Genomic DNA, 24,932 nt, shown 5'->3' on the forward strand with positions numbered 1-24,932 from the left:
TGGAATTATGTGGATAGTAATTATGTGGTATTGAGTGTACTGGAATTCTGTGGAGTGGGATTGGGTGGTTGGGAGTGTAATTATGTGGAATTGTATTTTGTGTTGTGGAGTGGAATGCAGTGGAGTTTAATGATGTGGTGTGGTGTTGAGGGCTGCGCAACAACACCTACAAATAATACTTTTAAAATTACATAATACATGGTGTAAATAGCCAAACATTATTGCACTTAGTAAGGATATGCCCTTCCAACCTTAATAAAATAAAGAACTCCATTGTGTGTCTTTTTCTGTAGAACTTTGTACAGCATGCTTATTACTTAGCGAGTCACATAGCACCGCTGGAAAGGAAGCTCACTGTATCAGCTGCCACTGACAGGAAACTTGAAATACTTAATGAATACTATATGTGGCACAGGCTATCCCTTACCACATGAATATCCTATACATTGAAAAAGCAGGACCTTTTGCATGATGATGCAATTTGGCTTGATGAATAAGACTTGCTATGCACGCACAGGATGATTCTTGCCATGATGATGTATTGATGTAGAAGTTGTATAATGTGCTTTGCATTATCATTCAGGGATTCATAAACATAATCATTATTTGGTTTAAAAAAATAAAATCATAAAAGTAAAATCATTGCTGGAGTGTGTCACAAAAGTGACGCAACTCCAGCAATGCGTCCTTTCACATGGGGCACGCCCCATGTGAAAGGGCCTGCGTCAGTCTTACGCCTGCTGTGAGGCAGGCGCAAGATTTTGACGCAAGGGCGTCCTAAAAGTGAGGCACTGAAATCTCATAGATTTCACTGCGTCACTTCTACGACCCTTCCTTGCGACAATACGCCCCCCTTGCATACATTATACCTGGCGTAGGTATAATGTAGCGCAAGGGTTTACAAAGTGACGCATCTACCTAGATGCGTCACTTTGTAGATATGGTGCAACTAGGCATATTTTTTACGCTGCTGGTGCGTCACAAAAAGTGACGCACCAGCAGCTTAAAAGGCACGAAAGGCCTCATAAATGAGGCCCCAGGTGTAAAAAAAATAGTGCTTACCACGGTTAGCGCTACTTTTTTATCACTAACAGGGTTAGCGAAATCCTTGATAATAGGAGAAATGTCGCTTAACAACATTTCTCCTATTATTTTTCTCTGGAACGCCCCCTTTGCATCTCATTAGAGATGCAAGGGGAAGCGTAGAGAAAAAGGGTGCTAACATGCGAATTTGCGTGTTAGCACCCTGTTGCTGATAGGGAGATCATTTTATCTCCGCTTTCTTGGCTTTTAAAGCCAAAAAAGCGGAGATAAATCCCCTGATAATATGCCCCATTGTTCCTCTTTCTACCAGATAGAAAGCCAGAGTTTTAGAGGACAGCAACAGAGCTGGTCAATAATGTAATCCTAATCCGGCTCTTCATGGACAATTTCATAAGGTACACTTTGTGAAACTCCCAGAAGGCCCCTTAAATTTTTTTTTCGGCTGCTTGGATTGCGGCAGCCTGGATGTCTCTGTTGAAAGTTAGGCTGAAACCGTCAACATTATCGGCGCCCTCTTGCTCTCCTTAACCTTTTTGTGCGCGTAAAACAGCCGCCATTTTGAACACCATGGCTTCCCTGCTCCCGCCGAGAGCCAGCGCGCCTCTCTCCCATTCCTAACTTCGCCGGCATCCCCCGCATACTGACAACCCCCTGCCTGCACCTGCCGCGAATCATAAAACCCCTCTTCAGCGCTGCTCTGCCCCAGACCCTTGTCCTGTTCCCAGCGCGACACCTCCCTTCTTCCCATTTATGATCCCCGGCCCTTTGATGCAAACCCCATTTCCCCGTGTGCCCGTTTGTCTTCCCCGTTCCCAGGCCGACACCCAGCTCTGCCGATACCAATCCCTTACCCCTCCCCGTACAATAGAAAGCTTCCCTCCTCAAAGGACCCCCGAGATGATCAAAGCCCCCCCCATCCCACAAGATCCGATCGAAACCCACACACTCCGTGGATCGGCGGAATACCCAGCTGCGCGATGATCATCACCTGTTGTGAACGGGGCGGGGACTTCCACTGTAACCTTGCGTGGGAACGGGCTGGGAAAGGGGGGATTCTGAGGATGTCTTTCCGTACATCAAAGTATCAACGAGAATGTGTTACATGTAATAAAGAGATAAACTTGTGTATAAGAGGCCAGGCCTCAGGGATGCAGTTAGAGCACCTCAGAACGATACCTTCTGTCCGTTTCGTTGTGTTCTCCTCCGGAGAAAATAAAAACCTTGTTTCCTGCCTTCCAGTCTCCAGCGCCTGCCTCTTCAACAGTTTAACTTCTTTGTGGGTTCAAGAGGCGACACCGCCGGGCAAATACTTAAGGATCTTATATTCTGGTTGGTAGTGCCCCCCAGTTGTATTTTTCCACAATTGGCGTCCCAAGCGTGGGGCCCATCAGCGACCCATGGATCCAGTGGGAGAGGTCCTGACGACAAAGTGAACGACTGCAACGATCGGAAACGCGTCTGTCCGATAGACCCTCGTCTGACAGCCGATCATCCGAACTTCACTGGTTCCGAACAGACCTCTCTCGAGTGATCTACGGTCCTGACTGGGAACCATCAGGAGTGCCGCGAGGATAACGAAGAAGAGAGGACGATCGGGCGCTGGATTCGGAAGTCAGGAAACTGTCCATGCGGTCCGGGTAAGGTCGTGTTACCACGACAAGTTGCGAAAAAAATTGCTTGATTGCTTGTTTGTTAAATACTAGTATTGCTCTTTTTTTGTTTATTTGGAGATTCACTGTCTGCAAACGGAGAAACAACAGGCTCTCTCTTTGCAAGCAGTGGAGGATAGGTAGGGCAGACAACCGTGCTTATTTTTCTCCCCCACTCAATATTCACCTGAAACTGAACTGTTGTTCACAAACTATTGTTTCCTGGAGATTCCCTGTCTGCAAACAGGGAAGAGACCACCCTTTTTGCAGATAGTGAAAAGGGTAGGTAACGCAGATCTTTGCGGACCTACTCATTCTCCCCATTGTTATTTATCGGTCTTTTGTTATCTTGATCTATGAGGGATTCACTGTCTGCAAACGGAGAAACAACGGGCTCTCTCTTTGCAAGCAGTGGAGGATAGGTAGGGTAGCAGCCGTGCTTATTTTTTTCTCCCCCACCCAATAATTGCTTGAAACTGAACTGTTGTTCGCAAAACTATTGTTTCCTGGAGATTCCCTGTCTGCAAACAGGGAAGAGACCACCCTTTTTGCAGATAGTGAAAAAGGTAGGTAACGCAGATCTTTGCGGACCTACTCATTCTCCCCATTGTTATTTATTGGTCTTTGGTTATTGTGATCCATGAGGTATTCACTGCCTGCAAACAACGTAGAATAGAAATATTCTGTCTAGTCTTTGCACCTAGTGATAAGATAGGCAGTGCTGACTTTTTAGTCCCTCATTACGAGCCGTCATGTCTGTCTTCTCCCCACTGATGAGTAGCCTGTTTAGCCCGGACCGCCTATTAGAGATGGACCATCCAGCCCCGCTGGAAGGCACCCCTAATAAGGACATGTTCATGAAGCATGGATTGACCGCTATAGCCTATAGTAAACTATGGCATAAATATACAAAAAAGGGTCAAGAAAGTCAATGGCCCCTGATAGGATCCTTCGATGATGATAAAATAAAAACGCTAGAAACCGCCCTGGGTAAAAACAAGACAACACCTACTATGCTTGACAGCTTCGGCATGTGGCGAAAAGAAACTGAACAACGTAAAAAGAAAACTGAGAGTAGGTTGGAAAAAGAGCTGCAAAAAGCAGCCCACCTAGCTGCTCAGAAACTAAAAAAGGAGATAGAGGAAAGAGAGAAAGCTAAACAGAAACTAGAAAGGGAAATGCCAAGCCAGTGTCCGGTTAGAACCCCCTCCATGCTCTACCCTGACTTACCCTCGAAACGACAAGCCAATGAGGACCTGCTGTTAGGTCCTCCTATCATCTACATGCCCCCTCCATATGCCCCTTCTCAACCCTTGGCGCAGCACGCGCCACCCCCAGGTACAAGCGAAGGTACCGCCACAGCGTCGGCCCCAATAGCCTCTGTGCCAGCCGAACCCCATGTATTAAAACCCGCATCAACAACAACGTTAGATGACCATGAGACTCGAGGGGCTGGCCCTGCAAGAACAAACAGACTAGACAAGGATGAGCGAGCGGGGATCGACAAAATAGCGAGGACACTGGTAGAAAGGAAGGATGATGAAGAGTACATCACAGATATGTTCAGCTCGTATACAGGGAGTCACAGACGACATTTTACCGTACGACTGTGTTATCATGTCTTGAATGCATACGAGGACCGATATCGAGACAAAGGTCCCGAGAGCCTAAGGACTCTGTACCGGAAGGTCGATATCGGGGATGAGGGCGAGTGTGATGTGTCGGACCTCCTTACGCGTACGCTTGAGGTTTTCCGCCACCTCACTGAACGAAAGCCAGGAGCTAAATCCGCAGCCCCCGTAGTGACCGAACCACCAACCGAGCAATCTAACACCATGATGCCGATACGTGAGGCTGCCCCTTACTGGGTTCCCCCTCGAGGTACAGGGACTCACGATGATGCAAACAACCAAGATGCAAAGGGAAGGGTAGTATACAACTGGGTCTACCAGCCATGAGACCGGCAAGAGATACTGACATTCCGGAAATCTCTACCCGACCTACGTAAAAACCCCACTGCCTTCTATACTGAATTGGGTACAGCCCTGGGTTCAACGATCATGACCCTGGCTGACATCGACTTGTTCTTCGGGTTATGTCTGCCAGCTGATGTGTGGAAGCAAATCCGGAAAGTCGACCACCTTGAGCTGTTCGGACACACCTGGTCACAACTCGATGACTTGGACAAACAACGGGGACCAGGACAAAAGCCGTTGAAATCCATTCTAGACCTCCCAGATAAAATCGTAGAGAAATTAAAAACCCTAATCCCAGAAAAGAAAGTGGACTGGTCGATAGTAACAGCCTGTCGCCAAAAACCCCAGGAGGATGTATCGGAATACTTCTCCCGGTTTGAAACGGTGTTCTCCGATTACAGCGGCCAGGACATGACCACTGCAACCGGACACCATCTGTTTGTCCAGAATTATGTTAAGGGCCTATCATTGGACATCTCCCAGAAACTACAGGCCAGCGAGAGTAGTTGGGCAGCCTCCAAACCTACGGCGATTCTCCAAATGGCCCAATATTATGAGCATCAGAAAAATGAAAACGATAGGGCGACAGAGAAAAAGAAGAAAGACTTGAAAGAGAGGGTGATGATTGCCAAACTGCAAGGGGTGACTATAGGACGAGACCAATACCGGGGAAACTACCAGACAAACGTCCCTAAGACTGCATTTCCCCAGGACCGCACTCTCACTCCCTACAGTGGACGCACAGACCTTAGAGATGACCAGTGCGCTTTCTGCAAAGGGACTGGCCATTGGAAATCCCAGTGCCCAGTTCTCCTGGAAATGATCAGGAACAGAGACCCCAGGGATGTAGCAAACGGACCGAGACCTAAGGGACCACAACGAGGGCCCCCAAATGACGCGACTAATGACAGATCAAGCAGACCAAATACGTTCGATCGACCCAGACAGAACCAATATCAACAATCTGACTATGACGACACTCACACCTTTGCATAGGACAGCCAAGGGCGAGGGAGGGATCCAGTCGAGCTCTATGTTGACCAGCAGGGCCCTTATGTCACTGCTAAGGTCCTGGGTACCAAGTCTCCATTTCTGGTAGACACTGGCGCAACACGTAGTGCGTTATCTAAACGACTGATTCCAAGGGCACCCTTGTCTGGCTCACTCATAACATCGACAGGTTTCGATGGAACGCCCTCCACCAACCCTTTGTCTGCCCCGATTCTCTTTGACATAGAAAACAACACCACCGACACCACGTTCTTGCTTTCCTCCAATAGCCCTGACGCCATTATGGGACTTGACTTATTGAAACACTTCCGAGCGACGATTAGGTGTTCTCAAGATGGAGTTCGAGTGTTTCTTTACGACAACCCCGTTCTGCTTAGACATTGTTCCCCCCGACACATGTTTTCCATCACCGACGTCGACGCGTCCCTGCTTGACACTCTACCTCCGTATCTGTGGGCCAAAGCGGATTCGGACGTAGGGCGTATGTTAATTGACCCAGTGCACATTACTGTCCGACCAGACGCAACACTCCCAAAACTCCCACAATATCGGATATCGCCAGAGGGCGAGAAGGCATTGGTAATGATTATCCAGTCACTGATAGACGCAGGAGTGGTAGAGGAAGTGGTTAGCAACGTTTGCAACAGCCCTATCTTGCCCATTATCAAGAAGCAGGGAGAGGGAGATGAGAAAGCATACCGTTTCATCATCGACCTCCGAGAGATCAACAAAGTGGTGGTACCCCAGTACCCTGTGGTCTCAGACATCACCACCATCCTGACCTTGATTCCATCCACTGCCACCACCTTTTCCGTCATCGACCTCAAGAACGCATTCTTCTCCATCCCCATCCACCCAGACAGCCGATATCTCTTCGGCTTTACCCTAAAATCCCGCTCATATAGGTTTTGCCGAGCCCCTCAAGGCTACACGGAGAGCCCTAGCATCTACAGCCAGGCCCTCAAAAGGCAACTAGACCAAGTCCGGTTACCCGACGGGGTGGTGTTGGTACAATATGTCGATGACATCCTTTTGGCAGCCGACACCACCCCTCTAGCGGTTACCGCCACCATTCAACTCTTGCACTTCCTTGCGGAAAATGGCCACAAGGTCTCCAAGAAGAAGTTGCAATTCTGCCTACCCCAGGTCACTTACCTGGGCCACCTTCTGTCCAAAGATGGAAGGAAACTCACCCCTGATCGAATCCAGACCATTCTAGACACCCCTGTCCCTAAAACCCAGAAGCAGGTTCGCTCCCTATTAGGCCTCACCTCCTTCTGCCGACAATGGTTGCCAAACTTCAGCCTCGTTGTAAAACCACTGCTCTCTCTCCTAAACAAAGACGTCCCTTTCCCACTCCCTTGGACTCCTGAGTGTCAAACTTCCTTCACGGAACTACGAGATGCCCTTTGCTCAGCCCCTGTCCTGGGTACCCCTGATTACAGAAAGCCCTTCTCCCTTTACACTCACGAAAGGGAGGGGTGCGCTTTATCTGTCCTGACCCAGGCCATCGGTCCTAAGCAACGACCGTGCGCTTACTTCTCTGCCACTCTTGACCCTGTCGCCAGAGCCTTGCCTGCCTGCCTTCGAGCTGTAGCTGCTGCTGCAGTCTCTATCCGACAGAGTGAGGGGATTGTACTCTCGAATTCCCTCACGGTACTGGTACCCCATGCAGTCGACACCCTCCTGAACCAAACCAAGACGCAACACCTGACGAGTGCACGACTGACTGGATACGAACTGACCTTGCTTGCCCCCCATATCACCCTGAAAAGATGCACCACACTGAACCCAGCAACTCTGTTACCCTTGCCAGAGAACGATCCCAATGTGCACCCCGTACATGACTGCGTGACTCTTACTGACGAACAGACCAGGAGTAGGGTCGATCTCAGAGACACAGCTTTCCCTGACCCCGACGGGGAGTTGTGGGTGGACGGTTCTTGCATCAAACTCTCCGATGGTACCACTTCCGCTGCCTATGCAGTCACCACGGCTCGAACTGTAGTAGAAACAGCCGGCATCACCCAGCGATCTGCCCAGGCAGCGGAACTGATTGCTTTGACGAGAGCCTGCATCCTGGCAACAGGAACCACGGCGAACATTTACACCGACAGCCAGTATGCCTTCGGGGTGGTTCACCATTTTGGGCTCCTCTGGAGGGAGAGAGGATACTTGACCTCACACGGCACACCCATTTTGCACGGGGATTTAGTCTCCGCCTTAATCGAAGCTGTCCTCCTCCCCAACAAACTTGCTGTTATCAAATGCCAGGCACACAAGAAGGTGACAGACATTATTGGACGGGGAAATGCACTAGCCGACATCACCGCCCGAACGACAGCCGAAAATAGAACGACAACACATATGTACGTGACCAGGTCACAAGCAGAAAACTGGACTGACGCCAAGGACACAATTAGAGACATACAAACGGCTAGCACACAACACGAATTGACTGAATGGGCACGGGTGGGATTGAAAGACGATGAAGGCTGCTGGCGGACAAAAGACACGAACAGATGGTTGCTACCTGATTCATACTTGATTCCCATATTAACCATGGCACACTCCCCTGCCCACATAGGATCAGCCCCCATGATCGAACTTGTCTCCAGGGTTTGGCACAATGACAAGATCCCAGATTCCGCCAAACGCCTGGTCCAACAATGCTTAATATGCCTGCAACACAACCCCGGGAAGGGAACTGTAGTACCCCGGGGGGGATTTGGGGTCCCAAACCACCCATTTGAAGTCCTGCAGATGGACTACATCCAGCTAGACAGGTGCCAAGGCCTGAAATATGTACTCGTCGTGGTGTGCGCATTTAGCAAATGGGTGGAAGCATATCCAACCCGTGACAACACCGCTATGGCCACTGCAAAGGTCCTGTTAAAGGAGTTTTTCCCCCGTTATGGCCTCTGTCGTGTTTTATGGAGTGATAATGGCCCCCACTTTGTAGCCAACGTTATCCAGCTCATCCTAAATGGGCTGGGTATCAAACAGAAATTCCACGCAGTCTTCCACCCTCAATCTGCTGGGCTTGTCGAACGACACAATGCCACACTAAAGCTTAAACTGGCCAAAATAGTGGCTACGACGGGCCTGAAATGGCCAGACGCCCTCCCATTGGCATTGCTATCGATGCGCTCTACCCCCACCCGACATCACTTAACCCCTTATGAAGTTGTCTTCGGTCGACCCATGAGCGTCTGGTCTGCCCCGAAACCAACTTCCATTCATGACGTTCCGGATGTCCTAATGTCTGATTATCTGTACAAATTGACTGAAACTTTGTCTGTCCTTCATCAGCAGGTGCAGCAGGCCATCCCCGATGCTTCCAGGGGTCCGGGTCACGCCATCCAGCCGGGGGACTTCGTGCTGATCCGAAACTTTCAGCGATCAAAGAGTTTGGAACCCCGGTGGACGGGCCCCTGGCAAGTGCTGATCACCACTCGGACCGCACTTCGAGTGGAGGGGAAGAAACACTGGCTGCACGCTCATCACTGCAAGAAGGTCTCTCCAGCCCTGGCCACGACAGACACCGTCAACACCCAAGAAGAGCTCCTGAACCAGGACCGACCATCGTTGAACTGCTACCCTGATACAGAGACACTTGAACTTTCAAAACATCCTGACCCCACTGTGCCATCTCGAGAAGGGTATTTCCTGCGTCGAAAGGAGGGAGCTTCGGCTAAGTAGGCCACGGACTAGGTTAAAGGATCTCAGAACGGTGACCCAAACTACCAAGGGTTACCTGGAGAGAAGCTAAAACTAAGTCTGTGGTCCTGCCCACTACCGAGCACCTTGAAGATGAAGATGATGGAAGCGCCAGATAAGAAGATGATGGAAGCGCCAAATAAGAAGCCGACTGGAACGACAGGAAATACCCACTACAGAAATCCGAGAATAGACAGGCTCCATAGCTCAAAGACAATCGCACTCTTCATCGTAATTCTCCTCTGTTTTCTCCTCATGACTACGCTCTGGATTATGGAAGAACATGCACCTGCTCACGAAACATTCCTAACCACTGCTCAGCCTACCACCATGAAGGAACATTATCTAATTTCGCTCTCTCCTCAACTAAGAGAGAGACGAAAGGAGTTTTGGAACAACTCTTTCGTGCAACTACTTCACCAGCACAATCTTGCCACCAACGCCACCAACTGCTGGATCTGTGGGTTGCTACCCCATGCCACTGGACATTCAATACCATTCATCCCTTCACCCTTCTCCGTCCACGGCTCCTGCCTTGCCTGGCTGATCCTCTTGCAAGAGAGCTATACGAACAATGCCACCTCCAGCAGAACTGCAGCACATTCTCCTCATGGGGCCGGGCGAAACAAGACAAAGACACACTTCTGCCCGCTGACCCCCAGCGACTCGACCCAAATGGACATCCCGGCCAAAGAACGAATCGAAATGCAGGTGTTCAACAATCCAACCAGACCCACCTTCTCCTATCTGCGGAAACGAACGGCTGCCACTCTGACTGTGGCCCTGACGGTCATCAACGTCACAGGCCACATGTGTGTAGAAGGACTTGGGACACAGCTGGTGGGTCGCAGCGCTTGCCGCTTTACCAGAACTTTGGACTCCACGGATCCACCCTCCTTTGTGTCATCCCCAAACATGTATTTCATCTGTGGCACGAAGGCCTACACCTGGCTCCCCAAAGGCTGGGGGGGCACTTGCTACATCTCCTTCGTCCTTCCTCCAACTTATGTGGCCCCAGCGAATCACCAAAGACAAAGACGAGCCAAAGACGTTGAGCAAGCCGACTCAACAGGGGCACAGTTCCTCGATGCTATGAAAGGACTCGTCCCCCTCTGGGGCCCGATGGCAAACAGCCGTGCCATCCGACATTTGACTCAGGCAGTCGAGACAACCATGAACATCACAGCGGGCATCTTTGCCAACAACACTGCCGAGCTCCAAGCGGTCCGTTTGGTGGCTCTGCAGAACCGCCTCGTTCTAGATGTGGTTCTGGCGGACCGTGGAGGAGCATGTCGCATTATTGGGGCCAGCTGTTGTACATACGTACCGGACAACTCACCCTCAGTGTACAAAGCCATCGAACATCTTCACAGACTCTCTTCGGAAGTTCACCAAGAGCAAGAAGAATGGTCGCTTGGTGGTTGGTTCTGGGACACCGTCAAAAGCTGGGGCTGGAGACTGCTCACCATTATCCTGATTCCCGTAGTTGTAATATGTGGCCTATGCTTAGGAATTCAATGTTTGCCACCTATGTGTTCCTTATGTGCGAGTTGTATTTTTCCCAAAACTGTGGACATTGGAAGCGAACATATGAGAGCATTGTATGATACCGAAGTTAGGAATTTGATGAAAATTGACATTGAGTAAGCAAGTTGGCTAGATATGTTGAAAAGGGAGGACTGTTGAAAGTTAGGCTGAAACCGTCAACATTATCGGCGCCCTCTTGCTCTCCTTAACCTTTTTGTGCGCGTAAAACAGCCGCCATTTTGAACACCATGGCTTCCCTGCTCCCGCCGAGAGCCAGCGCGCCTCTCTCCCATTCCTAACTTCGCCGGCATCCCCCGCATACTGACAACCCCCTGCCTGCACCTGCCGCGAATCATAAAACCCCTCTTCAGCGCTGCTCTGCCCCAGACCCTTGTCCTGTTCCCAGCGCGACACCTCCCTTCTTCCCATTTATGATCCCCGGCCCTTTGATGCAAACCCCATTTCCCCGTGTGCCCGTTTGTCTTCCCCGTTCCCAGGCCGACACCCAGCTCTGCCGATACCAATCCCTTACCCCTCCCCGTACAATAGAAAGCTTCCCTCCTCAAAGGACCCCCGAGATGATCAAAGCCCCCCCCATCCCACAAGATCCGATCGAAACCCACACACTCCGTGGATCGGCGGAATACCCAGCTGCGCGATGATCATCACCTGTTGTGAACGGGGCGGGGACTTCCACTGTAACCTTGCGTGGGAACGGGCTGGGAAAGGGGGGATTCTGAGGATGTCTTTCCGTACATCAAAGTATCAACGAGAATGTGTTACATGTAATAAAGAGATAAACTTGTGTATAAGAGGCCAGGCCTCAGGGATGCAGTTAGAGCACCTCAGAACGATACCTTCTGTCCGTTTCGTTGTGTTCTCCTCCGGAGAAAATAAAAACCTTGTTTCCTGCCTTCCAGTCTCCAGCGCCTGCCTCTTCAACAGTTTAACTTCTTTGTGGGTTCAAGAGGCGACACCGCCGGGCAAATACTTAAGGATCTTATATTCTGGTTGGTAGTGCCCAAGCAAACAGATGAAAAATATGTTCACATTATTCCAAAAATGGAAAGATGGACCAGGGAGTCTGTAACCAACAGAAAGGTCATTATCATAAAAAAGCTGATGCGGTGGTGCCATTTATTTTTACAAATGATACAGGCTTATCATTGCCTACTTTCAGATGACAATAGTTACAAAAAACGATAAAAAAGACCACACAAATACCGTCTAATCTCAAATAAATGAGCCTGTGGAAGAAGCTTGTTACAATAGTAACAAGCATTGGAAATGCTCTAGGCCTAGAGCTATTAACAATGTAAATGGTAATGTTCATTACTTATGTATAAAGGAGTGTATGTATGTGATGTGTTGTCGAATTATTGGGGCTGGATTGGATTAGTTAGTTGTGTAATTGTGTGATGTGGAGTGGATTTCTGTATTTGAATTATGTGGCATGGTGTGCTGTGGAATTATGTGGATAGTAATTATGTGGTATTGAGTGTACTGGAATTCTGTGGAGTGGGATTGGGTGGTTGGGAGTGTAATTATGTGGAATTGTATTTTGTGTTGTGGAGTGGAATGCAGTGGAGTTTAATGATGTGGTGTGGTGTTGAGGGCTGCGCAACAACACCTACAAATAATACTTTTAAAATTATATAATACATGGTGTAAATAGCCAAACATTATTGCACTTAGTAAGGATATGCCCTTCCAACCTTAATAAAATAAAGAACTCCATTGTGTGTCTTTTTCTGTAGAACTTTGTACAGCATGCTTATTACTTAGCGAGTCACATAGCACCGCTGGAAAGGAAGCTCACTGTATCAGCTGCCACTGACAGGAAACTTGAAATACTTAATGAATACTATATGTGGCACAGGCTATCCCTTACCACATGAATATCCTATACATTGAAAAAGCAGGACCTTTTGCATGATGATGCAATTTGGCTTGATGAATAAGACTTGCTATGCACGCACAGGATGATTCTTGCCATGATGATGTATTGATGTAGAAGTTGTATAATGTGCTTTGCATTATCATTCAGGGATTCATAAACATAATCATTATTTGGTTTAAAAAAATAAAATCATAAAAGTAAAATCATTGCTGGAGTGTGTCACAAAAGTGACGCAACTCCAGCAATGCGTCCTTTCACATGGGGCACGCCCCATGTGAAAGGGCCTGCGTCAGTCTTACGCCTGCTGTGAGGCAGGCGCAAGATTTTGACGCAAGGGCGTCCTAAAAGTGAGGCACTGAAATCTCATAGATTTCACTGCGTCACTTCTACGACCCTTCCTTGCGACAATACGCCCCCCTTGCATACATTATACCTGGCGTAGGTATAATGTAGCGCAAGGGTTTACAAAGTGACGCATCTACCTAGATGCGTCACTTTGTAGATATGGTGCAACTAGGCATATTTTTTACGCTGCTGGTGCGTCACAAAAAGTGACGCACCAGCAGCTTAAAAGGCACGAAAGGCCTCATAAATGAGGCCCCAGGTGTAAAAAAAATAGTGCTTACCACGGTTAGCGCTACTTTTTTTATCACTAACAGGGTTAGCGAAATCCTTGATAATAGGAGAAATGTCGCTTAACAACATTTCTCCTATTATTTTTCTCTGGAACGCCCCCTTTGCATCTCATTAGAGATGCAAGGGGAAGCGTAGAGAAAAAGGGTGCTAACATGCGAATTTGCGTGTTAGCACCCTGTTGCTGATAGGGAGATCATTTTATCTCCGCTTTCTTGGCTTTTAAAGCCAAAAAAGCGGAGATAAATCCCCTGATAATATGCCCCATTGTTCCTCTTTCTACCAGATAGAAAGCCAGAGTTTTAGAGGACAGCAACAGAGCTGGTCAATAATGTAATCCTAATCCGGCTCTTCATGGACAATTTCATAAGGTACACTTTGTGAAACTCCCAGAAGGCCCCTTAAATTTTTTTTTCGGCTGCTTGGATTGCGGCAGCCTGGATGTCTCTCCATATTCCACTGCCATAGCTCACGAATGGGATGCAATTGGCCCTGTAAATTTCCAGGACCGATTGTATATGAGCGCGCTTGAGTCTGCTGGAATAATCTCCTATGCTAAATATCACTCTGTTAAATGTATGGGTGGACATAGTTGGCAGGGTACCACTACACGGAATTCTGCAGAATTGAACAAAAACTCTGTGAACTCCGCTCCGCAATTCTATTTCATCTCATGCCAATTATTAAAACAAAAACCTCACATACGTTTGATAAAATAGTCATCTCACAAAAGTGAAAATTAAAAAACAGCAAGCAGTGAGAGAGGTGATGATTTTGGAGTCCTCCCTAACCTAGGGAGAGAACCAAGCAGACGCCTTGAGCACCAAGAGCACATCATGCAACGGTTCGGTGGTGGTCCCATCCTCCTAGGACCTCCCCAAGCACAGTTATGGGGCACAAATACAATCCCAATCAAAGGCCCTGCAAAGCATTATGAGACGAGATTCTAGAGTGCAGTGAATATTATAGTATCCAATATCAAAACATTTCTCAAGGGGCAGGCTCTCCCGGTACAGCTGAGACCTAATACTATAGTATTCACTGCAATCTGAAATCTCGCCCCATAACGCTTTGCTGGGCCTTTGGTTGGCATGGCATTTGTGCCCATAACTTTGCTCAGTGTGGTCCTAGGAGGATGGGACCACCATAATTGTTGAGCATGGTATGCTCTTTGTGTTCAAGGCATCTGCTTGGTCCTCCTCCTAAGTTAGGGGGACCCCAAAATCACCCTCTGTCATTGCCTGATATTTCTTAAAGCTCACTTTTGTAAATTGGTTATCTGCTTTTTAGCATGTAAAGATAAAATTGTTGTATCATAGGGTTGTGGGTACAGTACTTTATTCCAGAGTTTTTGCATGAATTCCTGTGTCTGTGAAACTCCCCTCATCTCATCCCAACTAATAAAACAAAAATCTCACATACCTTTAATAAAACAACAAATAGCTATCTTTACATGCTAAAATGTATAGTCATCTCACAAAAATGAAAATGAAAATATAGCAACCAGTACCTTTAGTTAAACAACAAATAACTCTATCTTTACATGCTAAAATGCATATAGTCATCTCACAAAAGTGAAAATGAAAATAAAGCAAGCAGTGAGAGAGGTGATAATTTTGGAATCCTCCCTAACCTAGGGACAGAACAAAGCAGATGCCTTGAGCACCAAGAGTTGCTGAACGGTTCGGTGGCGGTCCCATCCTCCTAGGACCACCCCAAGCCCAGTCAGTTATTGGCAAAAATACAATCCTAACCAAAGACCTTGCAAAGCATTATGGGACGAGATTCTAGAGTGCAGTGAATATTATAGTATCCAATATCAAAACATTCCTCAAGGGGCAGGCTCTCCTGGCTCAGCTGAGAGCTAATACTATAATATTCACTGCACTCTAGAATCTCGCCCCTTAATGCTTTGCTGGGACTTTGGTTGGCATTGAATGTTTGCCCATAACTTTGCATGGGGTGGTTCTAGGAGGATGGGACCACCACCGAATCGATCAGCATTGTATGCTCTTTGTGTTCAAGGAATCTGCTTGTTCCTCCCCCTAAATCATCACCTCTCTCATTGCCTAATATTTTTCAAATTTTTCTTTTGTGAATTGGTTATATGCTTTATAGAATGTAACGGTTAAGTTGCCTTAGCAAAGATGTGTGGGTGCAGTAGCTAACATGGGGGAGTCAGAATTTTTGCATGAATTCCGTGTTTTCAAAATAATGCGTAGTTAACAAATCTCCGCAACCTCCACTAGCAGAGCGGAGCTCATTGCCCACGGTTAGTTAAAAGACAAAACATTCTGGGTTATAATCTAATACCAAATAATCCCTGAGTCCAACTGAACCCCTAAATATCTGAACGTATCTACCTGGGTAATGTGATGGCCATCTATTTCATATGTAATTGTTTTCATGCTAGGTAGACCAAACTTCATGAAATGTGACTTTGAAAAGTTCCTCATCAGGTCGAGACCGTTTATAAAACTAATAAAGAGTCTAAGATGTTTTTGTAAGCCTTTAGCTGTCCAGGCGAATAAAACTGTATCGTCTGAATAAAGCAGGGCTGGTATAGGGTGGCCTCCAACTTTAGGGACATTTACACCTGGAACTATCAAGGTTTGCTCTGTTTGATTGATATAAAAATAAATAAATACAGCCTTGCCGAACCTCACGCCGCAATTTAAAGTGCTCAGTGCATTCCCTGCTGGAGCCAAACCTGACACTAGCTGAAAGATATTTGTGCAGGTGCTGCAAAAAATGTATTAAAACCATATCGACATCCATCTGAGCCATCCTGAACCACAGCTTAGAGCGATTAACTCTATCAAAGGCAGGGCTGAGGTCCATAAAGGCCAGAAGGATTGCCCCCTTCTTGGCCTTAGAGTACTTACAAATCAACAGATAGAGGTTCAGAATTTGCTCTATGGTACCCCAGCCCGAATGGAACCCGCACTATAGGTCGGATAAAAAAGCTCTCTCCTCTGCCCAATCCATAAGCCCATTTAAAAAAATCTGCCAGTGATTTTTGCCTCTGAGCCTATCAAAGAGTTAGGCCTAAAGCAAGCAGGGTCTGACCTGTTGCCCTTTTTAAAGACAGGGACTAATATTGATTGAGACCAGGTTAATGGGAGAGGTCCAGTGGTTGTAGAGTTTAAATGTAATGTCAACAGAGGGGCCCACATATCTGTACAGGTTTTGAAAAGATCCCCTGGTACTCCATCTGGCCCTGGTACCTTGTTTGATGGTAACTGAGAGATGGCAGCTTTGACCTCACACAGCTGAAAAACAATGTGCTGGTCAGTCCTCAAATTCTTCAGTGCCTCAGGCTCCTCATCTAGGCTCTAAATGGCCTTAAAGTGATCAACTCGGGTGAAGTAATAGTACAAGCCTGGTAGGAGAGTTGATCATTGCTAAAAAAGAAGCAAGTTGACGACACTTCAAAAAGCAGAATTATCGTGCTGCTAACTGGCAATTAAAATATTGTCTCAGGACTTCCAAGCTAAGCTTTACGGTGCTTACAGGGCGTTCTAAAAACAGTATTAGCCCTTTTAACCTTCTCTTGGCAGCGAGGCCTTGCATGTAGAATGTTCCAGAGGTCCTTATGAGTTTGATAACACCGTCCGTCAAACCATCTGTCTGCATAAATTACAGGGGATGGAACGTTTTTGCAAATCGGGGATTTAATAAAACTACCAATATTAGAAAATAACGTAGGAATACCCTGGGGTGACTCTTCTTCAGACAATCAAAAGATAAAATCATCTTGACATGTATAAATCAGATTTTGGAAAAAAAACTGAAGGAACGATGTCATCCTACGGCCCTTATTAGTCAAAGTGATGGAAACCTTCTAGGGAAACTACTCCCAAGGATTTCTTGTCCCAATGGAATAAGACTATTAGGGGATTATGATTGTTCAGGTTGTGTCTTAAGACCTTAAATTCTAAGAGTACAGAAAAAACAGGAGGAAACAAGAATGTGATCAATAACAGCACAGTGCCCCCCTTAAATGTAGGTATCCTCTCACTCAGATTATTCTGATGAATAGCCATTCAATTCATTAGATTGAACTCGAAGATTAGGTTATTAGCGACATCACCTTGGCAAGAGTGTTTTAAATGCACCTGGTTATCAGATGGATGCTCAAAATCAGGATCTCTATACATTTTACAGGAGTAGCAGAGATGCAAATTGAAATCCCTGTCTACCAAAATTACAGTAAAAGGGGGTTCTGACTCATAAAATTCATCAATAAATGATTTAAGACTGAAAACAGCATCTGGCTAATTATTCAATGTAACTGTATTATAAAAATTAATAAGGAGTAATCTACTCTTATTAGGAAATAATAAAAGGGTACCCAAAATGGCCTTTAAGTTAGTCTCCAGGACCTCTACTTTACAGTTATCATCTAATTTTACTGATGTGATAAGGCTGCCGGGAGCACGTCCACTAGCAGAACGGGTTGCTGGAACTGAATACGCGGAGAAACCATCTAAATGTATAGGGGCCTCTGCATCCCACGATTCTGTAGACAGATGAAGTCAAAGTTCGTCAGCATGCTTAGCCATCCAGCAATCTTGGGCATTCGAGCGCAATATAAATTTCAAATTCATGTTTCATTACCCACATTACGCAATTCCTTGATAGAATATGATTAACAAAGACCCTTGTTTATTTACCACGAATCCTAGCTATCTTTAATGCAGTCAGTCATTTTAAACCAATATAAGTTGATGTGAGGTTGAGTTGTTTATAGATGCGAAGCATCTGGCATTCAAACCACTTTCGATGCTGTTATATTACCGGGATACAATTTGCAGGTATTAAAATGTGGTTCAGCCATAAGTCTGCTCTTCCCTGGTTAATTAGAGTAGAGTGAAAGAAAGAAAAACTTGGGGAATTAAGTGAAAAAAACAAAACCATGGGAAGTGGCAATCTCTAGGGTCTTTTAACAACGGAAAGAGAGATTTTGTGTATGGTCAATGTGCTGTGAACTCCATATTCTGATCCTCTAGAGCTCAATAGATGAAGGCCAATCTGAGTGATATAGGATAATGACTGCAATTTGTATAGTCTGGCAGTAAGGGGCATTACTGGTCCAGAGGAGAGTTTGTAAATAACCAGGGATCGTCAAGGCACTCTGCTAAAGTGGACGCAGTGGTTGAGAGAAAGAAAAGCTGTTGGTGTATGGTGCACATCCAGGAACCCAGTGACCTATGGATGTTTCGTTTGACCTACACAGGGCAAGATTTCAGAATGCAAGGAGTTATCCGCCCCTCCAGACTTTTTTCTTCTCTTACACACGGCGTCCACCAGGACCAATTGACAGATTCTGTTGTCGGCTATACCACAGCCGCCTCACCTCTCGGAACGAACCCAGTGTTATCTATGGGTTTTTTCCTTTGACATCAGAGACTTTCTATATAACCCACGTCATTTTCCATGATCCGTTCTGGAACTTCTGATTTGGGGATTCCTCAAACAAAAGTCATTAGCTGACTACTTGTTTCGGCCCCGGCCGGGTCGAAATTATCACCGGCTGAGCGACAAACCATTGATCCAATTCTCCTAGTATGCAGCCCTGAGGAAGTCGCGGAAAGATTGTTCCTAATGCGACAAAACACGTGTCGGCTGGTTTGTTTTGAAAATTAAAGAACGAGCAAACTCAAGAAGCAATCATTTCCATATTTGTTGGCTTGCATAAATGTACTTCACATGTTTCCAATAACAGGAAATTACATCCATTTAAATGTGTGCGTCGGCTTGTGTTTGAAAGGAAGTAAGGGGCACTATTTGGTAGTCTATGTAGTCACTTCTATAAAGAAGCTTCATTAATACCATTTTTGCATAGTTTTTTACTATACGTTAATTATAAAACAATATAACCATTAGTTCAGCAAAATAAATAATTTAGACCAACACCCCCATCACCTTCTATGCCAAGAATCTCAGAATCATCATTGCCTCAATGCCTTGATCAACCAAAAACTCAACAGAAGGCTGCAGACCACTAAGAAATCTGCTGCCAGAATCACTCTTAATCTCCCTCGCTACATTCACATCACACCACAACTGAAGGAGCTCCACTGGCTTTCCATTTACAAATGAGCACTATCCAAACTCCTCACTCACGCTTTCAACGCACTGCATAACACTGGTCCAGCACATGTCATTAATCGCATCTGCTTTCATAAACCTTGCAGACATCTCCGCTCATCCGCAACTGAACTTGAGAGGCCCCAAAAGAGAAAGTATGTTTGCTTTTTGCTGAGCTCCATGAGAAGGAGGGAGACTTAGGACCAGCTTCTGCTTTCAGCCTTTCTTTGAAGTGATCTCAAGGGTTAAACCAGTTAGCCTCCAATAGCTTCAGGGACAGAAAAGGCTGCAGTAGGGCACGTTGGATGAAGGACAATCAGATCAGTGTCACTGGGGACCATGCTGGGGTCCTAGTCAACCTAATGGTTGAGCCGCATCTCACTGCTCAACCATGACCTGAAACCTAAAAATTATCTTGGACCCGCAAGAGTCACGAGGAGGAAAGTATGTACCTTCTGAAGGAAATATGACTCTAGGCTGTAGAATGAATTACAGGCGAATAGATCTGCCCCCTTTTTGTGGCCCTGGCTGAGTCCCCAGGAAGGTCAGAAAGGTTTGAATGCTTTGATTGAACTAAGTGGGACGGTAACTGCCCCTGAACTCTGGGTCTTTCTGAGGGTGAACAGTTTGTGGGTAACTTTTTCTTGTCTTCATTGCTGGCACAAAGGTGGCTTCTGGTGGCTCCATATGATAATGCACATGAACCAATATTGATCTTGGCAACCCCATTGCTTCTTTGCATGTTTTGTAACATTTTGGTGGCTTCTTAAATGTTATAAATTAAGGCGGATGTCCATTCTGCCCCATTTAGAGTACCTAACCACAAATACATTCTAAATAGAGAGCAGCTAACATCCTCCCGTTTATGACAGATGTCCTTCCATCCTCCAAACGCTGAATAACCCATTTTGCCTTCAGAGCATCATATCTCCTGATACCCTTGTCCAATGTTGATGTTTTTTTCTTGTTTTATTTATTAAATTGTTCTCTTTGTAACTGTATTGCTCTGAAATTTTACAGTTTTGTTAACTGAGGTTATTATTGTTTTTTGTGCTGCTTAAATTTGTGACTCACATTGCTCCGGGGAAATAGCCTACTGCTTTGAGCCATTAATACCAGGGTTTAAGTGGAGGATTTTTCATTCATATTGAGGTTTGACCTAACAAGATCAGCGTTTACTAAATTAACCAAGCCCTTCCTCCAAGTTAATAATCCGGAATCTCCTATGTGTATTGTTTCTATTACTGGTAGAAATACTACTATTATTCTAATTTAATACGAATTATTACAATAATAATTGTTAAAAATTAAAATTTCTATTGCAGTAGGAGTAGTATGCATGCTTTTGCTAAGTACTCTTCTTTCTCTTACAGCTCATAGAGTTCACTCCTCCCCGAATTAACTACATGTCAACTGAACTTTACATGAGAGGACTATTTGCCGATGGTGGAAGTACTTTTCTGGATGCATTGTAAGTCTGTGGCACATCAAGCTTGACTGCTCTCTGATTGCTCATTGCAAATTCCATTCTTCCTGGCATTCTCCTTGGCTTACTTTATTTTACTGTGGTGGCAGGCCTCTGTTTAATGTACTATATAGGACGTTTTTGGGACCACTTATGGGTAAGGATTTAAATTGTAAATATCTATACATAAACAGTCAAAAGCCTTGTGATGCTACCTAGAATTTATGGATTTGGATGTTGCAGGAGGAGTGGAAGATTTATGGATGTTTAATGGTGGATGAAATGTAGCTGGAGGGGATTGGTAGTTCTACAGCACCCAGAGGAGTCAACAAATGCCTAGGTGGCAAGCAGCGCAATCAGCAGTGGAGAAACTCTCCCAGCCCAGACGGGCAACCACTACAAGATGGGAGGAGATTATTTGTCTCCTACCAGTAAGAAGGAATGTCAATGTCATGTCTCTCCTTCAAACACAGTGGTTCTACTGGAATGCCTCCACGCATTACTGAGGTGGCCAGGAGGAGCAGAGAATCAGGCCACTTGCAGGTTATCGGTAAGGTTTGCAGGATGGATGGATGGCAGCCACAATGACACCAAACCCCGTGTCCAAGGCCAGTTGTATTTCAGAATAGCGTAAAAACTATTATCGCCTGACATTTAAAAAAATAATAAACCAATTATAAGAAGGAAAACAGCCCTCACACCTAGGTGATGGTAATCCATTGGGGGCTAATTAAAAAGAAAAGTCTTTAATTGCTTTCTAAAAATAGATAAGGTGGAGTACTTCATCCCAAAACAACGGAAGGCCATTCTGAAATTTGGATGCAAGATAGGCAAAGGATCTGCCACCAGATCTGCCCTTGCATATTTTGGGGACTTGTAATAGCAGAAGGATGTTGGATCTAAGAGATCTGGATTGTTGATATGGCTATAGCCTAGTCCTAATATAGACTGGGCCTTTCTGACAGAAAGCTCTGTAAGCACACACTAATACCTTGAGTTTATAGCGCTTAAAAACTAGCAACCAGTTTAAATGTTTCAAATGTGAAGTGACTGATTGACAAAAAGGGATTCTCAAAATCAATCTAGGTGCTGCATTCTGGACAATCTGGAGTCTGTGAATACAGTACACGGGAAGGATAAGGTACAGAAGGTAAGCATAGTTCAGTCTTGAAGTGACTACCGCATAGACAATGGTCTTCCAGGTAATATCCGGAACCAGATATAGCGATTTTTAATGATTCGAGTTTCATGAAACAAACAGATGAAATATTTGACATTTGAGGTACAAATTATAAATTGGTATCAAATGCGATGCCAAGATTACCTACAAAAGAAGAAGACATATGTGTAGGCCCTAGTTCTTCAGGCCACCATTTGATAGGTACGTGTTTACTCTCCCCTGAGGCGGAAAGCCGGGGGTTCTACTCTCTGTCCCTTTTGTTTGAAGTGCGCTGATATTGCGGTAACTTTTAAACTGATGTAAATATTTTAATGGTTACAATTTTAATTACCTTTGCACAACTAGGCTTCTCGAGTGCAAGATCTACTTTGCACCGAGGCGTGCTTCTCTCACCCCTTCATCCCGGCATGGCCGATGCGGGCTGACGACGCGGGACAGGGGCGCCATCTTGGAGGGAGAAAGGGTTGGCGGTCCAGTGGCAGGACGCCTCCCGCCCTCCCGGATACTTAAGGAGCAGTGCCCTTTTGCTCTGTGTACGTGTTTACTCTCCCCTGAGGCGGAAAGCCGGGGGTTCTACTCTCTGTCCCTTTTGTTTGAAGTGCGCTGATATTGCGGTAACTTTTAAACTGATGTAAATATTTTAATGGTTACAATTTTAATTACCTTTGCACAACTAGGCTTCTCGAGTGCAAGATCTACTTTGCACCGAGGCGTGCTTCTCTCACCCCTTCATCCCGGCGTGGCCGATTGCGGGCTGACGACGCGGGACAGGGGCGCCATCTTGGAGGGAGAAAGGGTTGGCGGTCCAGTGGCAGGACGACTCACGCCCTCCTCGGCAGGGTATAAAATAATGGGGTCATTCCGTCCGCGCAGCGGGCGGGCGCAGCGGGCGCGCCGGCGGCGCGCCAAAGGCAAGCCCGTCTGCGCCCGTCCGCGCCGGACACGGGCCTAGGGCCACCCCCCCTGGCTCTGCCACACTTATTCGCCTCCCACCCTATACTCATTCTTCGCTAACTGAAATACGCCCTCAATCAAAGGAAGGATGTACTAGATACAGCCTGGACTCCATATCTTCTACCACTATTTTAAAATGCAAACACTGTCAAGCGGCCATCCCTCTCCTAAACAAACCGGTGGAAGCGACAATCAAAATCAGACAATACAAAAACCCATTATTACTCTTATTAATGTTCGCTCCTTGGCTAAACATAGGCAAGAAATTGCTGATCTAATACTAGACAGGAATATTGACATAATGTTCCTGACAGAGACCTGGATGGATAAAACATCGGATCCAGATCTTGTGATAGCCGTTCCAAAAGGATTTAAAGCCTATAGACAGGACAGAATAGGCAAAACAGGAGGTGGAATCGCTATAATAGCCCGGGACACTTTTAAAATGCGCACCACGACAATACCTACCACGACATGTGAGGCGTTCCAGTTTGATATTTATCTGTCTCCCACTTATAACTTTAGAGGTATTCTATTACATAGACGACCCGAGACTCGGTTGGGATTTCTTACAGAAATTGCTACTATTTTAGAATCCCTTGCTACCGAGAAGTCAATAACACTCTTAGGAGACTATAATTTCCATCTAGAATGTACTGAAGATAAAGACACCATGGCCCTACAGTCAGAAATGGAGGTTTGTGGCCTATCACAGTTGGTGATGGGACCCACCCATAATGCAGGGCATACTTTAGATGGTATATTTACCAATTTACAAAATCTGCTAATAACTGACGTCCTCCCTATGACTTGGACAGACCATCACTTGATATTAGGTACTATAAAAATCAGCGAGGCACCCTTTCCTAAAACTCCCCCCCTGAGACAGGAATCTTTCAAGGTATGGAAAGACATTAACATTCCTAATCTCAAAGTATCACTTGATAATTCGAAACCCATCTTGTCTACTGAGCCAGAGACCGCTACAAAGCAATACCAAGACTGGCTGGTCCATGCTACCAATAAACTAGTTCCAGTTAAACGAATGTCCAAGAATAGAAACTCTCCTTCAGCACCCTGGTATACAGAGGAACTCAGAACATATAAACAGCTTTGTAGAAATAAAGAAAGGCATTGGAGGATAAATTATGAAGAGGAAAGCAAAGATAAGTACAAGAAGCTTTTAACTCAGTACAAACTCCTGATCATGGAAGCCAAAAAAAAATATTACAGGGAGCAAATTGAGAGCGCAAATAACTCTAATAAAAGGCTCTATGACATAACCAAACAGCTTGCAGGAGGTGCTCCTGACTTGAATCCCCCATTTTCACAAAGTTTTTGTGACTCAATAGCTTCCTACTTTTTCACTAAAGTAAATGATATTTTTTCATCATTTACCTCCTCTGATAAACAAAACTATGATGATACAATCACGCCACATACTGACAATACCTTCTCGCAGTTTGTGGAAATTTCAGAAAATCAAACTCAGGATATCATCAAATCCATTAAGTCCGGTTCAGCACTGGATCCTTGCCCCTTGAAAACTCTCCGCCCATTAATGGATACTTTGGTCCCAGTTATAACTCAAATCTGCAACCTAATGTTCCGCACAGGAATCTTCCCCACTTTACTAAAAAAAACCTTACTGAAGCCACTCCTGAAAAAATCCGGCCTAGATAAAACGGAGTTAAAAAACTACAGGCCCATAGCTAACCTCCCATTTCTAGCCAAAGTGGCAGAAAAAGCCTTGAACATTCAACTTGCGGAATTTATCGAA

General features: G+C 45.8%; 1 protein-coding gene across 1 annotated transcript in view; it reads left to right on the forward strand.

Moving 5' to 3' along the window:
- Window positions 1–24,932, forward strand: part of LOC144800408 (vitamin D3 hydroxylase-associated protein-like) — a 387,916-nt gene that overhangs the window by 233,219 nt on the left and 129,765 nt on the right. Inside the window, exon 10 of the mRNA XM_078671679.1 lies at window positions 20,927–21,024. Coding sequence (XP_078527805.1) covers window positions 20,927–21,024 — 98 coding nt within the window. The remainder of the gene's footprint in view (window positions 1–20,926; window positions 21,025–24,932) is intronic.

Source organism: Lissotriton helveticus, chromosome 1_2 (assembly GCF_964261635.1).
Source record: "Lissotriton helveticus chromosome 1_2, aLisHel1.1, whole genome shotgun sequence".
Lineage (NCBI taxonomy): Eukaryota > Metazoa > Chordata > Amphibia > Caudata > Salamandridae > Lissotriton > Lissotriton helveticus.